Below are 12,999 nucleotides of genomic sequence, written 5' to 3'. Positions count from 1 at the left end.
TTTTAGCACAAGATTCATAGCTATATTACTTACTTTTTGTATGCACATTTAACATTATATCCTGCAGCTGAATTCAACACAGGGATTCCAAGATCTTGATAAACTTGCTTCCACACTGCTCCACTTTCAATCTGTTAAAGAAAATGAAGTCATGGTATTTGAATTAACTCACTGACAAGTTAGTTAAAAGACTACGTCAACAAAGTTTACAACTTTGGAAAATAATTGTAATTTCCTCTGATAAAAAAATTACTATTTATCACACAGACAGTATTTCACTGTAATGCAAACTGTAGTCTGATGTAACTACTTTAAGCAATTTAGCATTTCTGCACTTCAGTAAGCCACAGCAGGCTTTCCTCTCCAGGTGGTAATAAAACAAAGGAAAGAAAACACAAAGATCAGAAAAATTAGTACATCATTTTTATTTTATATTTAAAGTAATTCTTAACTATCAGAGCTAGAAATTTAATTAAAGTGGAAAGAAAAAATTCATTTAAAGCATTGACACTACTCAGCCCTGGCAGTACCACACCAGATACAGTGCGTACCAGTCTTTCATTATGTCCTTAATATGCCCTTTGGTGTCAAAGTTTTGTAACTGCCTGGTAACGCTCATTTCTAACCATCTGTGAAGGTAAAGCAGATGTAGTGCAATACCCAAGTACAAGATCCTCTCCTGTATAACAGAAAGGTGTCACTGCACAAACATACCTCCTCAACAGACAGGCGAAATTTATGGGAAGCAGTCCAAAGCAGTAACAGAATCTGCCTGGCCATGAATTCCATATGCTTCAATTACTGTTCCAAGACCAATCCCACTAATCCCAGTCAGCACATTCTTCTATATACTGCCCAGAATAGACAGGAATTAGGGGCCTCACATCAGACCTTAAACTAGATTACTTGTCTTTGGGATTTTATTGAACAGTGACTCTTTTCACTTTCTGAGGTTAACAACTTTATCAGGCAAATATTTCTTGAAATATCACACACACACATACGTTGGCTGATTTTATGCAGCAATAGCTAAACACGCTGAGTAGATGTGTAATTTATTTAGAATATAATTAGTTTCTGGTTCTTGTTAAAGCATGCTTTTCAGGGTGTCTTACGTAGCTGTAGTACCAAATTTTCCTATGTCTAAAGCTCCAGTGCAAGATTCTTCTTTATCACTACTTAAAAATAAACAGCATCCTCAGATTTTATGGCTCGGAAATACTCATCATACTAATACTCACATTATCAAATCCTCCAAGCTTGTGTACAAGTCTGAATAACTTGAAGAGATTCAAATTTCTATATCCTAATACAGGTCGTTTGTTAATAGGAGTCCCTGTGAACAAGGACAGTTATTACAGTGTTTTGAAGTTGTTTTTTTTTTTTTGAATAACATGAAATACACAGTACTACTACACTATTAAATACAGCATTGTAAACCCCTCCCTCTGACCACCTCGTGAATCTGGCCCTTTCTGTTCATAAAACTAAACAAATTCAATAGTCTTAATAACCCATTTTCCCCGTAGTTTAGTAATGTAATTTAATTTGTACACATGCATTCTTCCATGCATTACTGAACATGCACAAATGATGTAACTTTTCTTGCTACTGACATTACACATATTTTTATTTCACCCACTGAAATAATTACATCTAAAAATACTAGCATAGTCCTTTCACTACAATAAACAAAAAAAAACCTCCCCAGGAACAAATCCCACAATGCTTCAAATAGCTGAAACTTCCTATGCCACTGTACTGGCAGTAGCTACCACAACGTTATCTCTTGTCCTCAACTCATCTTCACATGTAATTAAAAAATACTATTTTATAATACTAATTTAAATACAAACACCTTCACCCCTGCCTCCACAGACATCATACTTTTCTCGCAGTGTATAAATAGCTGGTAAAGATCTCATATGATAAGTGATGTTTGCTTTTAAAAACATTTCAATCTACCTTACTGATAATGCTCATTCATTTAAGAGACTGAATTCACACAAGAAAATTAGCATGAAGTAAATGCCTTTTTCCATGATCCTAAAAAGGGGGGTGGTGTGGTTAAATTTTATTTTATTTAAGTATTTTAAAGTTATTAAACTGAGCATACACATTAATATGACTGAGGATATTAAATGATTGATTATACACACTATAAATACACAGAAAATATACTAGGATATACGAGGTACTACCCATTTATTTCTGAAAGCAGGTATAACTGACCGTGTTTTAGGAGAGAAGTCAAGTGACAGACTTATCTTCTAAATAGCTGGGAAGTCAGAAGTGATGAGTACAGTCTCACTGTTTCCAAAACTGAACTGCAAAGCACTACTGGTTTACAGACTCAGTTCTTTAAGGTACTGCTAAGCATACATCTATCCTCAGCTTCTACAAGTCAAAGATTAAAATGCCTACCTCTGTCTTCCATGAACTTGTATAATTGCTGAAGAAAGTTCTCTCGTTCTTCGGGGAACGGCTCTATTTCCTCCTGTTTATAAAGGAATGCACACAAGAAAATTATCATCATTTTGAGTTACAGTCCTTCATTAAGAAACACACAGCAGTGATAATTTAGGTTCAAATGTTCAAGTTTGTTTTACTGTAGTCAGCAACAGGATACTATACAAAGAGACGCATGCTCTCAGTGTTATGCCACATGAAGTATGCTCTATAAACTACAAACAGTTTTTCAAAATATATAAACAGTAACTGTAAAGACACACTGAAATTGGATCTTTGATTGATCACTGAAGTACCATAAGTGATATCATAAACTCAATTTTGTCCATCTATGCAGAAGGTCTCAGAGACACCACTATTAAAGATCAAGAGATTATATCAGAAATCTCAGGTCTATTTCTACTGCAGTTGACTCCTTGATGCCTGGACACACTATGTCGCTTTTGGGGATGAAGTGAAAGAGACAATGGTGCTTGCACTTTCTCAGGAGTCCTAATCCACAGTACAAGCAAACCACAGCCAATGGCACTGCATGTATACTGCCATGGGGTACCAGCTGAATGCGTGGCGAACAGGATCAATCCCAGAACTGAAATAACAACGGATACTTTGGATGTCCAGTTCATTGCACTAATAAATCTTTGTATTAGATTTACTTAGATTAATAAACAGTGGAGTTTTATAACAAAGCACTATGTCTCATTCTATAACATGTCGTAACTTCCTTAGGAAATGTGACTTGCCATGACCAGTAGCACTAAGATATTAATATAAACAGAATTCTTAGAAATCCTGATGACTAAGCTACTTTTAAAACAATAGGCCAAATACAAGGTGCTTAATTTTCTGCATACTTTTCTTTAATACTCCTTGTAAAGTTTAAAAAAATAACTAATAAAAGTTATTCAGTAAATCTAAAAGAAATTATTTTTCTTTAGGGTATTTTCATTCCATGTTTACCCTTCTGTTCTTCAACAGTTTCCTAGTACTAAATACAAAAGCTTCACCCACCCTGAAGTAACAAAACATATTGTCTTTAAAGTTATAGCAAGACAGTCAAGAAATCAACAGAAACAGAGTATCATTATTAAACAGAACAGGGGAGGAAAAAACAAAACCAAAAAAACCCACACCACAACATCTGCTGAAGCTATTTAATAGAGCTGGATGGCTGAAAATAAGGTCAAGAAAGGCTATAACTATTACGAATGAGTAATAATGGCAACTCCTTTTGCCACACTGCATTAAGATCAGCATGGGAAAGATTCTAAAACAGGATCTTCCTTTGAGTTTTAATTTCTATTTTTCATTAGCCCCTAATGACTCAGTCTTTTGACTACACATTTTTTGCTTAGTGACTCAAAGATACTTGTTAAATTTTCAAGTTGGTATTTTCACATTAACTGATCTTTATTAAATAAAGATTTTGAAAGCTGAGAGGCAATAATGTTGCCAATGTTAACAATGTTGCCTATGCGAAATGTTCCCAAATGTTAAAATGACCTACTTAAATATCATGGTCTTGCTAATTTTTATCAGCTGTGTATCTACGCCCTTTACTAACTTCACTTGCCTCTTCCTCACTGCTGTTATCCTCTTTTTCTTTTTCATCCTCTTCCTCTTCTTCAGCTTCACTGCTGGAGCTGTCTTCTTTCAATTCTGTTTTCCAGTTACTAGGAACAGTTCTGTTTTTACGGAATTCAAGGGCTTGGTCAAAAGCTGTAAAAGGACCAGCATTTGTTAGCACTGCAGGAAGTTATCAGTTTGACCAAATGTTTTAATCAAAAAAAGTAGTCGGAGATGAGCGGGAAGAGGGGAAGAAGGAAAGACTGCTAAGTAACAATTTCACTCCCAAATTTAAAGGTCCTCAGCAACCATCCTGTGTTGTCCCATCCTTCTGTGTCTTACCCAGAAAAACTGGCCTAGTGTTCTCTCCACATCGAATTAATCAGAGATACTACTAGGATTTTTACCATGTTAGTGTCTATAGACACAAATAAGGATCTGCTGTATTAGGGCATATATGAAAATTTAATTGAGAGAACCCCTATTCCAACAGGTTTACACTGTGGTTTATGTATACTGAACAGGGAGAAGGAGGAAGACATAAGCACAAGCTAATTCTAAGAGTTTGATCACAAATCTTAAACTTCCAAATGAATCCACAATTCCAGTTTCTTGAGAATGCATAAAGACAACTTACTTATAAGTATTAGGGGTACTATGGTGAGAATAACTTTATGAAGGTCTAATGCAAAGGAACAAATAGTAAATAACCTATAAACCCAGTGTGCACTGTATTATGTCCTTTGTTTGGCATGTTGAAATTTAAAGCAAGTGCGGTAGAGCGGGGTTTTTGGTTTGTTTGTTTGGTTGGTTTTTAAAAAAATAGTTCCTCCAGACTTTCAGAAGCGTTCTCCCCTCAATGTATTATGCTATAGGAAAATATCCTGTATTTTAGCATTTTAAGACACGAACCAATCTACCATAAATTTGGTCCAATTTATGTAACCAAGTACATACACATGCATTTTCTCATAGAAGTTATTTTTACCTTGTTTTAACAAAGCATCAGGCTTTGGTGAAGTTTCACTGATCTCCCGAACATCTTTTCTTGGCACAGAAACACTAGATGATTTAGAAAGTGTTAAAAAAAAAAAATAATTAAAGCTAAATTAACAGTATACTACAGAGCTACCACTAAGACTATAACATATTTACTAACATACATAAGCAGCATATGAAGTACATCTTGACAATTCTATAGTGTTAGTCTGGTATGGTATTAGTCAGTTAGTGGATTAAACCCAAAACTTCTACGTATATTTGGTTAGCACATCCATATGCATTCACTGTATATTACAGAAAGCACTCTTCTTCCACTAACAGGTAGTTTTTGGAATCTCCCAATATTTATTACTTAAGAGAAAAACCTCAAGTTAATTTAGCAAGTAACTATTCACCCACAAACAGTAAAATCCTACCTTGCTTAAAACATAAACAAGTATTGGTATAAATTGTCAGTATAAAAGGAAAGACTTCCAAATTGTAAGAATAAAGCACTTTTTAATTTCTACTGTGGCTATTTCCAAGGAAGCAAATCTGAATGGAGCTTTGGGGGGTAGGGGGTACGTCCTTGTGTGCACACATGTCTATATGTGTTTCTCCAGTGACATTCATCAACGTCTGAACAACTGTAAAATGGTAAAGTGACAGCCTAGACTAAGGTAAGTAGTTAAACCACAATGAAACTGTTAAATATTTCAGTATCTTTTCTGCAAAAGCATTCTGTTAAATTGAACCAAGCACAATAAATAGCTGCAACTTAAAAACAAAAACAAACACCCCAAAACCAACCGAAACTAAAACTAGAAAAAAGAATTCTATTGTCATCCATCAACATCCCTCCCTGACCAACATGAGTTTAAGAACACAAAGTTCCTTGTTCTATTGCAAATACCATACAGTCTGGTTTTCTAGGTTATGCTATTTTTTTTTTCTACTCTGAGTAGTATTACAGCTCTCTTCAAACAACATGATAATATGCAGTTGTAGTCTAAATGGAGATAAACACACACCTTACTACCTCAAAAAAAGAAAAATAATTTCTGTGTGTGCATGTGGCGTACGTGCATGCATGCACACACCCCCACCCCTCCGCCCCCTCCTTTCTGTAGCCGGATAAGCTTATGGCCACATGTATGAAAAGCAGTACTCTATTCCAACCAAAGCAAGAAAGAATCTCAAGGCATTCTTGAACTCACAAATACTGCTTTGCAGCCATCGTAACATGGAAATTAAAACTAACACAGATAGATCTAGGCATCCCATTATTAATAATGACAAAGTTCAAGATTAATTTCATCACAATGTAGGCTGGTAACAATTTCTTAAACATTAGAAAAATCTTGGGAGAAACCTACTGAGCTTACTGATGTTATTAATACTTTACCCAATACATCTCACAGTACATTTCACTTGACTAGTATGGATTTTAGTCAATTATCAACCTCTACATACTCACAATTTGCCATCCTTGAAAGAGCGAACAAGAATATTGTCTTTTTTCACTGCAATATCATCACTACAATCTGGACAAACCACCTGCAACGATATTACAAATGCAAAGTTTAGAGAGAAAAAGGAAAAACAAGAGAGTAACAGTATATACCAATGCTTCTCAAAAACCTTTTGGGCTCATTTCTCTTTAGCAACACTGAGATGAGAGCAACTGAGATCCCTGAAAACACAGGAGTGATGGCCTCCTGAAATTACGAATACATGAGCTCACGCTCACTTCCTGGAGCGAACTGATGGCTGTTGCCAGAGACGTAATTAAGAACAGCATTCTGACAAAAGTTAAGGACCTGTCATGCCACTACAGCTTATTCTACTCCTCATCCTAAAAGGACAGAACTTCCACCAAGTGCTGCCACCTGAGTTAGAGATCTCTTCTGAAAAACTTCCAGAAATTGCAAGGATGTAATCACACACAGTTTCAAAACAAAGGCATACAGGATTTATGAAATGTGATTTTATAATGGAGGATCCTTAAGTTATCTACCTAGGAGAGAAGAGTGTCTCAAGTACAAGTATTATGATAGATTCTTTAACTTAAGAAGTAGACTAATCAAGTCTAGCACTGAGAGACACATTAATTTTTTGTTGCAATTTTAAAAGCTATTTAAGTTTTGTTAAACTCGTATACAAGTCACTAATTAAAAAGCTTCAGGAATTTAATAGAAAAATACTTATTGAATTTCCAGAGTTACAGAACAGGAAAGAAATCCTTTCCATCACTCATCTCTCTCCTCTCAAAACATCCGTAGTTCCCTGAAAGTTAAGAAAATTCTGGCTGTTAGAAAACCCCAAGGAGCAGCAAATGACTGCAGCCCTAACTTAGCCCTGCTAAATACCTCTTCTCTCTTACACCAACTGCTTTCAGTCCTAGTTTTTCCACCAAACATACAAAGATACTGTATGACAAAAGGGTTGTTTTCCTCCTCACATAGGTCACCAGCCACACAGCATTTTAGAAGGTAAAGTCAAACGCTCCAACTGATTTGGAAACAGAGTTGCGTATAACAGAGCACAGGCTAAATATGCTTCTCAAGAAAAATAAAATTAAACAGCCTAAGTCTCCAAATTCAATGCATTCTATAGTCTCCAAAGAACTTACTAAAACTACAACTTATTAACTGAAATGCAGTTTGAGTTATAGTTTGCAACTGTTGTGTTTTAATATCAAGGTAAAAAGACATTGATTGTCATTCCCCACTGGAAACAGAGAGGTACAATCTCCTAGCTCTCTAAAGATGGAGAAAGGTCCTTCCGGCTTTAGCTATTGGTTTTCTAGAAGCACCAAAATCATAGTAGTTAGAAATCCATTCAGAGGTTGGAAAACAGCTTACCACAACCTCATTTAGTGCATTTACATCAAGCAACATCACGTCAATTTTGCCTGAATTGAGTTGTTTTGATTCCCTTGCAAAACAACTCCACCAGAGTCACAAGAGGATGAGAGAAATGATCCTATGTAAACTTAATTTTCTGCAAATACTGCAAGCAGATTTCCTCACTGCACCTTTTAAAAGCCTTCAAGTACACATTAAAACTAAGCAATGCTATAAGGCTTACTAAATCACAGTCTTTGACATAAGGAGCAACACTAGGCCTTTTTACAATTACAATTAGCCATTGCTCTCAAACACCCCCCCCATAAAAACAACAAACCAAACCAACCAACCAACCAAACCAACCAACCAACCAAAAAACCCATGCATGCAGGATTAAAACAATGAAGTCAATCACTGAGTCCTCAGAATAATTTTTACCAAATTTAGACCTGTAGTTTTACATTTGTAAGTGACATGCTATCTGGTTACAGGACTGATATTCAAAGCAATCAGTTTCCACTGCTAATCTTAACCTTATTTGCTGTAAAGGTTTAGGCTAATCCCTGAATTTTTTTTCACATAATAAACTTGCACAATGTCCTCTGTTCTTATACACAAAGCGTATCTGTATCCAATATCATTATTAACAAAGTAATTTTGGGATATGTATTCTTCAGCATATTAAGCCTGATTTTTCATTTCATTATTCACATAATTACAGTTAGCATAATAGGGAGTTAAAGTAAAATTTATCAGTAATAAGATAAAATTAACTTTGTTGATACAGTAAAGGTAACCTGCTTACAAGATAAAAGAATGGAGAGGCCTAACTACAGGGCAGGGTACTTAAAAAAAAAAGCGCTATCTGGGGGCATAAATCTGTTCTTTGACACAACCTTTCAGGCTAAATACAGTATGATGTTTATTTGCAGAGCTATAAACCTGATTACAAAAATAACAGTTAATCTAGGATAAGCCATTTCAGAGTTAACAAGCTCCACCCTCAAACTTTATCCTCCTACTGCTTCTCATTCATTGCAGGAAGCTTTCCATGAAGAATAAGCTATTCCAATCTCCAAATGAAAGGCAAAGAAATAACAGTGAGTATCTTTAGTATACCTTGGGAGCATAAGCAACAATTTAGTTAATCTTTAAGGACTGACCCACAGCTATCCTGAGTAGCACTATGTCAGTCACACGCAAACCCAACACCTACCAGAGAGGCTGACACTGCTGTCTGTCATGTGCATGACCAGAAGGGCTAACCCAACAGTGTGGCACAAACAGCTCAAGCCAGTCTAACTGACCGCTTCTCAGAGTGCAACAGACGATACTGCATCAGTCTTGATGACAGCTTTGGATAAAGAAACAGCTCAATTTTCTTGTCTATTACTGAAAACCTCTCTTAAAGCTATCTGTCATTAACATATCTCCTTGCTGTATATCCTGCCCTCTCCCTTGCTGTAAAAGAGACTTCAATGACTCATTCTCTCCCACCAACTTTTTTGAAAGAAGTCCTGCTGGAAAGCCTCTGGACTGCACTATGAGACACAGGAGGTGACAAGTAGAAAGTTGCAACTGAGAGGTATTGCACACACTAAGACAACTTAAATATTACTGCATGGCATCTTTTCAAAAGCAGAGCACAAGTCTTCCTTAAATTAGACAAACATTTTAAGCTTCCATTGCCAGGGAGACATTATTCAAATATTTACAGTAAGTAATAAAACAAAAAAGCCTGGTACTAGAAGGTACCACACATGGAAATACGTTAATTTCCAAATGTATCAGTCAGTCTATATGCAATCCTTAGAATAACAGTGATACTTTACTAGGAGTTTATTTATTAAAGAGTGTACTTAAACTAGAATAAAGGAAGATAGAAAAAAACTATGTAAACATAAAACTTCCCCTTTCTTTGCACTTCTTTTATTTTCTTCCTTGACAAAACTTGGTAGTTCAGAAAAATGACATGCAATAGCCTTGGAAAAAAGTCATGAAATTGCAGTTCAATAGCTCTAAACACACTGTTCAGATGGAATTAGGTCAACAAGCTCTGGCTGTTTGGAAAAACTAAAGCCATGTTAGTAAGCACTTTTTGTAAACGAACATATTTACATATATAATATTTCCTTTAGCTATTATGGTGAGTCCATTTTGAAGAAACATTAAGTTCTAACAAAAATACAGATTAATCCATCAAAAATGAAAAACCCACGCCTTTCTTTGAAGCCTAGAAAATTAACGAAACTTTACAAAATTAAAGTAAAGATGAAACTTACCAAGGCTGGAAACCACAGAGCTTTCTTTTTATCCACAGTGAAGCAGTCCACACACACAACTTTTCCTAACAACTCGTCACTTTGTTTCCTATCATCTTCATCTTCATCGCTGGAAGAGGATGAAGATTCTTCTTCAGGACTAAACAACAAAAAAAGACTTAAAACTCAGCTATTCAAAACTTGTCTATTATAATTACAGGAGATTAAAGCTAATTGTCAAAGAGGCATAAATAACAGTGACTTGAATTGCCTGTTAAGTGTTTTAGGACAAAAATGAATAGAAGTATTTATACAGATATTATACTAACAACTCAAACATTGCAAACTCAGAAATGCACATCTACATGCAATATATGCAAAAAACACACAAAACACCACCATGAATCCGTACAGAGGAACAGAAACACACTGCCAGGACATTCAAAGAGAGAATTCTGCCCTAGTGAAGAACTGTTATAAAAAACCCCAAACTGTTGCAGTTGTAGTTGTGGACCAACATTAAGCTAAACTGCTTTGGTTTTCCTCTTAATCTGCCTATGCTTTTACTCTAACAGCCATACAGAATAAAAGCTACATTGAGAAAGGAGAAATCTCTGAAGAAACATCAGCTATGAAGATGAATAGCAAAGAGAAAAAGAAGTCTATTTATCCTGAAACAGTTCTTTAAGTATGTGCAGTGAGGCATTTCAATGACTCTTTCAATTTCACATTGAATGAAGTGTTGGAATGTACCTAGATGGGCAAAGGTGCAAATACATTTTGATTAAAAACCGTTCTGGCTCATTGTTTCAACTGTTCCAGTACAAAGTTGCACCTGGTTTTAACCGTATGGGGACTCTAAATGTACAAAACTACTCCAACTAAAATTACCTGCAATTCATTAAAAAAAATAAAGTAAAAACATGCACTCCTGGCCTGCTCTATTTTTTTTACTGGTCACTTTGAAGGTTAATTCTCAGAAAATACACAGCATGTTCCATACAACAAGCAGATTTTTAAAAGCTATCTTCCATTTTTCACATAATTACTTTTGAGTACAAAGTTCAATATTAACAGAAGACTTACAGTCTAAGGTGAACTAATATATTTCATTTTCCCCACCCTCATTTTATGTCATTCGCAGTGCTTATAAAGCACTGGGGTTCTTCTTCCCCCAAAATCCTTTTTTAAAGTAGTGATTTCTTTTAAAATACAGTATGAAAATCCTTCAGGCTGCTTTCTGGGGTTTCAGAATCTCTTATGGGAAGAGAAAGAAGCCAAGATCTAGAGAGAAAGCCAGGACTATTTTAGAGAGACTACAACTTAGCTCTGTCTTTTTATTCAGTTCAGTCAGTATTAATCATAAGACAAAGTGTGTTGTTTCTGCCATAATCACGTCCAAACCCAAATAAATACCACCCCCCCACCCCAAAAAAAACCCACCCACAAACAACAAAAGAAGAACAGTCAGTGGAGTATTTAACGCTGGTTTTTCAAGATGACAACTACCAAGAATTTTGGCACCTATGAAATCAAGTCAATACTCTTGAACTCTGTTTTTTTATCAATAAGCTTTGCTGTAAACCATAACACTGTTCACCTATTTCTACAAGCCCTTCAGAGACCTTATAATGAGAAACCAAAGGTCTACATGAGGATTATAGTACCTTCTACAAAGATGTTGTTATCAGCTGGACAAAGACTACATTGTAATGGTTTTAGATTGAGTCCAACACATTTATAATACCAATACTCTACTACAGAGCTTTTGAATATAGCTTAACAACACATTTCCACTTGGTATGTCACTTTGGTATTTTACTTAAATAACAAACCCAAGAAAAAAACCTCTTGCCTATACTCAGTACTATTTTAAATACTGATTACATGAAGACTTGTTGTAATTCCTGCACCTAACAATACACGTAAAACTGACTTTCAGTCTGAGTGATAAACAACAATTTTCATATAGCTTCCTGGTTTTTTGAATAGCAGAAGCCTGAACGCATAACTAATAAAATGACACTCACACTGAAAGCTTCAGAGTCGAATACAGGCAGTGCAGATATAAAGATGTTAAACTTACATATGATTGGATCTCCTTCCTCTGTTTGTTTTCTTTCCTATAACTGGAGTCCCAAAGTGTTCGGGATTTGTGAGTGGAAGCTGATCTAATGTCTGTTGACAGGAAAAAATACATACACATACACATATTAAAAACCTGGCAGAAGTTACTCTCCAAACCATAAGCTTGTACAATCTAGTTAAAGCAATTCTTGTCAATAGAGAAATTTTCCCATTACAAAAGAAATACAGAACTACAGCGGAGACGTCACTGCTTTAATTTTAAGAAGTTGTGTGTTTTGTTTTTCGATACTTTCTCCCCACCTCCAAATAATTAACTTTTGTCCAACTCACGTAGACAATTCTTCTCAGAAGTCCTGCCTTTGGACCATTCAAACACTGAGAATTATGCATCAGGTATTCTGCTGACCTGGACTGGGATACTCTGTCTCTACAGGATGAATCTTCTGCCTGTCCTATCAACAGACTAAACACCCAATCATCTATTTATAAATGAACAAACGTTCCCTATGAAATGAAACTGCAAGATAGCTCAGTAGCAGCAAACGTGACAAGTTAACTGCATTTTTGTTAGTAATTCATGATTTGATATAGGCCAGAAAGATTCTAAAGCCATTTTAGAAAGGTTGCTATACTGATAATTGAGAGGATGCTAATTGATGCTGTATTAGCATCAAAACAAAAAGAGAGGGAGAGAAAGAGGGACGTTTCTCCCTTCAGGAACAATGCTAAAGCACCAACAGAAGGAGTTCATGGACATGCAATATCTTCTTTCCCTAACACTGCTT

The 12,999-nt window shown here is 35.6% G+C and overlaps 1 protein-coding gene across 1 annotated transcript in view; it reads right to left on the bottom strand.

Annotated features, from left to right (window-relative positions):
• The window catches only part of ARID4B (AT-rich interaction domain 4B), an 88,013-nt gene that overhangs the window by 32,966 nt on the left and 42,048 nt on the right, over positions 1–12,999 (bottom strand). Inside the window, exons 6-13 of the mRNA XM_086482351.1 lie at positions 12,213–12,304; positions 10,148–10,286; positions 6,494–6,573; positions 5,024–5,097; positions 4,043–4,188; positions 2,425–2,497; positions 1,242–1,336; positions 34–131 (exon numbers count right to left, since the gene is read on the bottom strand). Coding sequence (XP_086338477.1) covers positions 34–131; positions 1,242–1,336; positions 2,425–2,497; positions 4,043–4,188; positions 5,024–5,097; positions 6,494–6,573; positions 10,148–10,286; positions 12,213–12,304 — 797 coding nt within the window. The remainder of the gene's footprint in view (positions 1–33; positions 132–1,241; positions 1,337–2,424; positions 2,498–4,042; positions 4,189–5,023; positions 5,098–6,493; positions 6,574–10,147; positions 10,287–12,212; positions 12,305–12,999) is intronic.

This window comes from Leptosomus discolor, chromosome 2, assembly GCF_034619465.1.
Source record: "Leptosomus discolor isolate bLepDis1 chromosome 2, bLepDis1.hap2, whole genome shotgun sequence".
NCBI classification, from domain to species: domain Eukaryota; kingdom Metazoa; phylum Chordata; class Aves; order Leptosomiformes; family Leptosomidae; genus Leptosomus; species Leptosomus discolor.
Note: the sequence above shows the minus strand (reverse complement) of the source record. Positions and strands in the feature narration are given on the sequence as shown.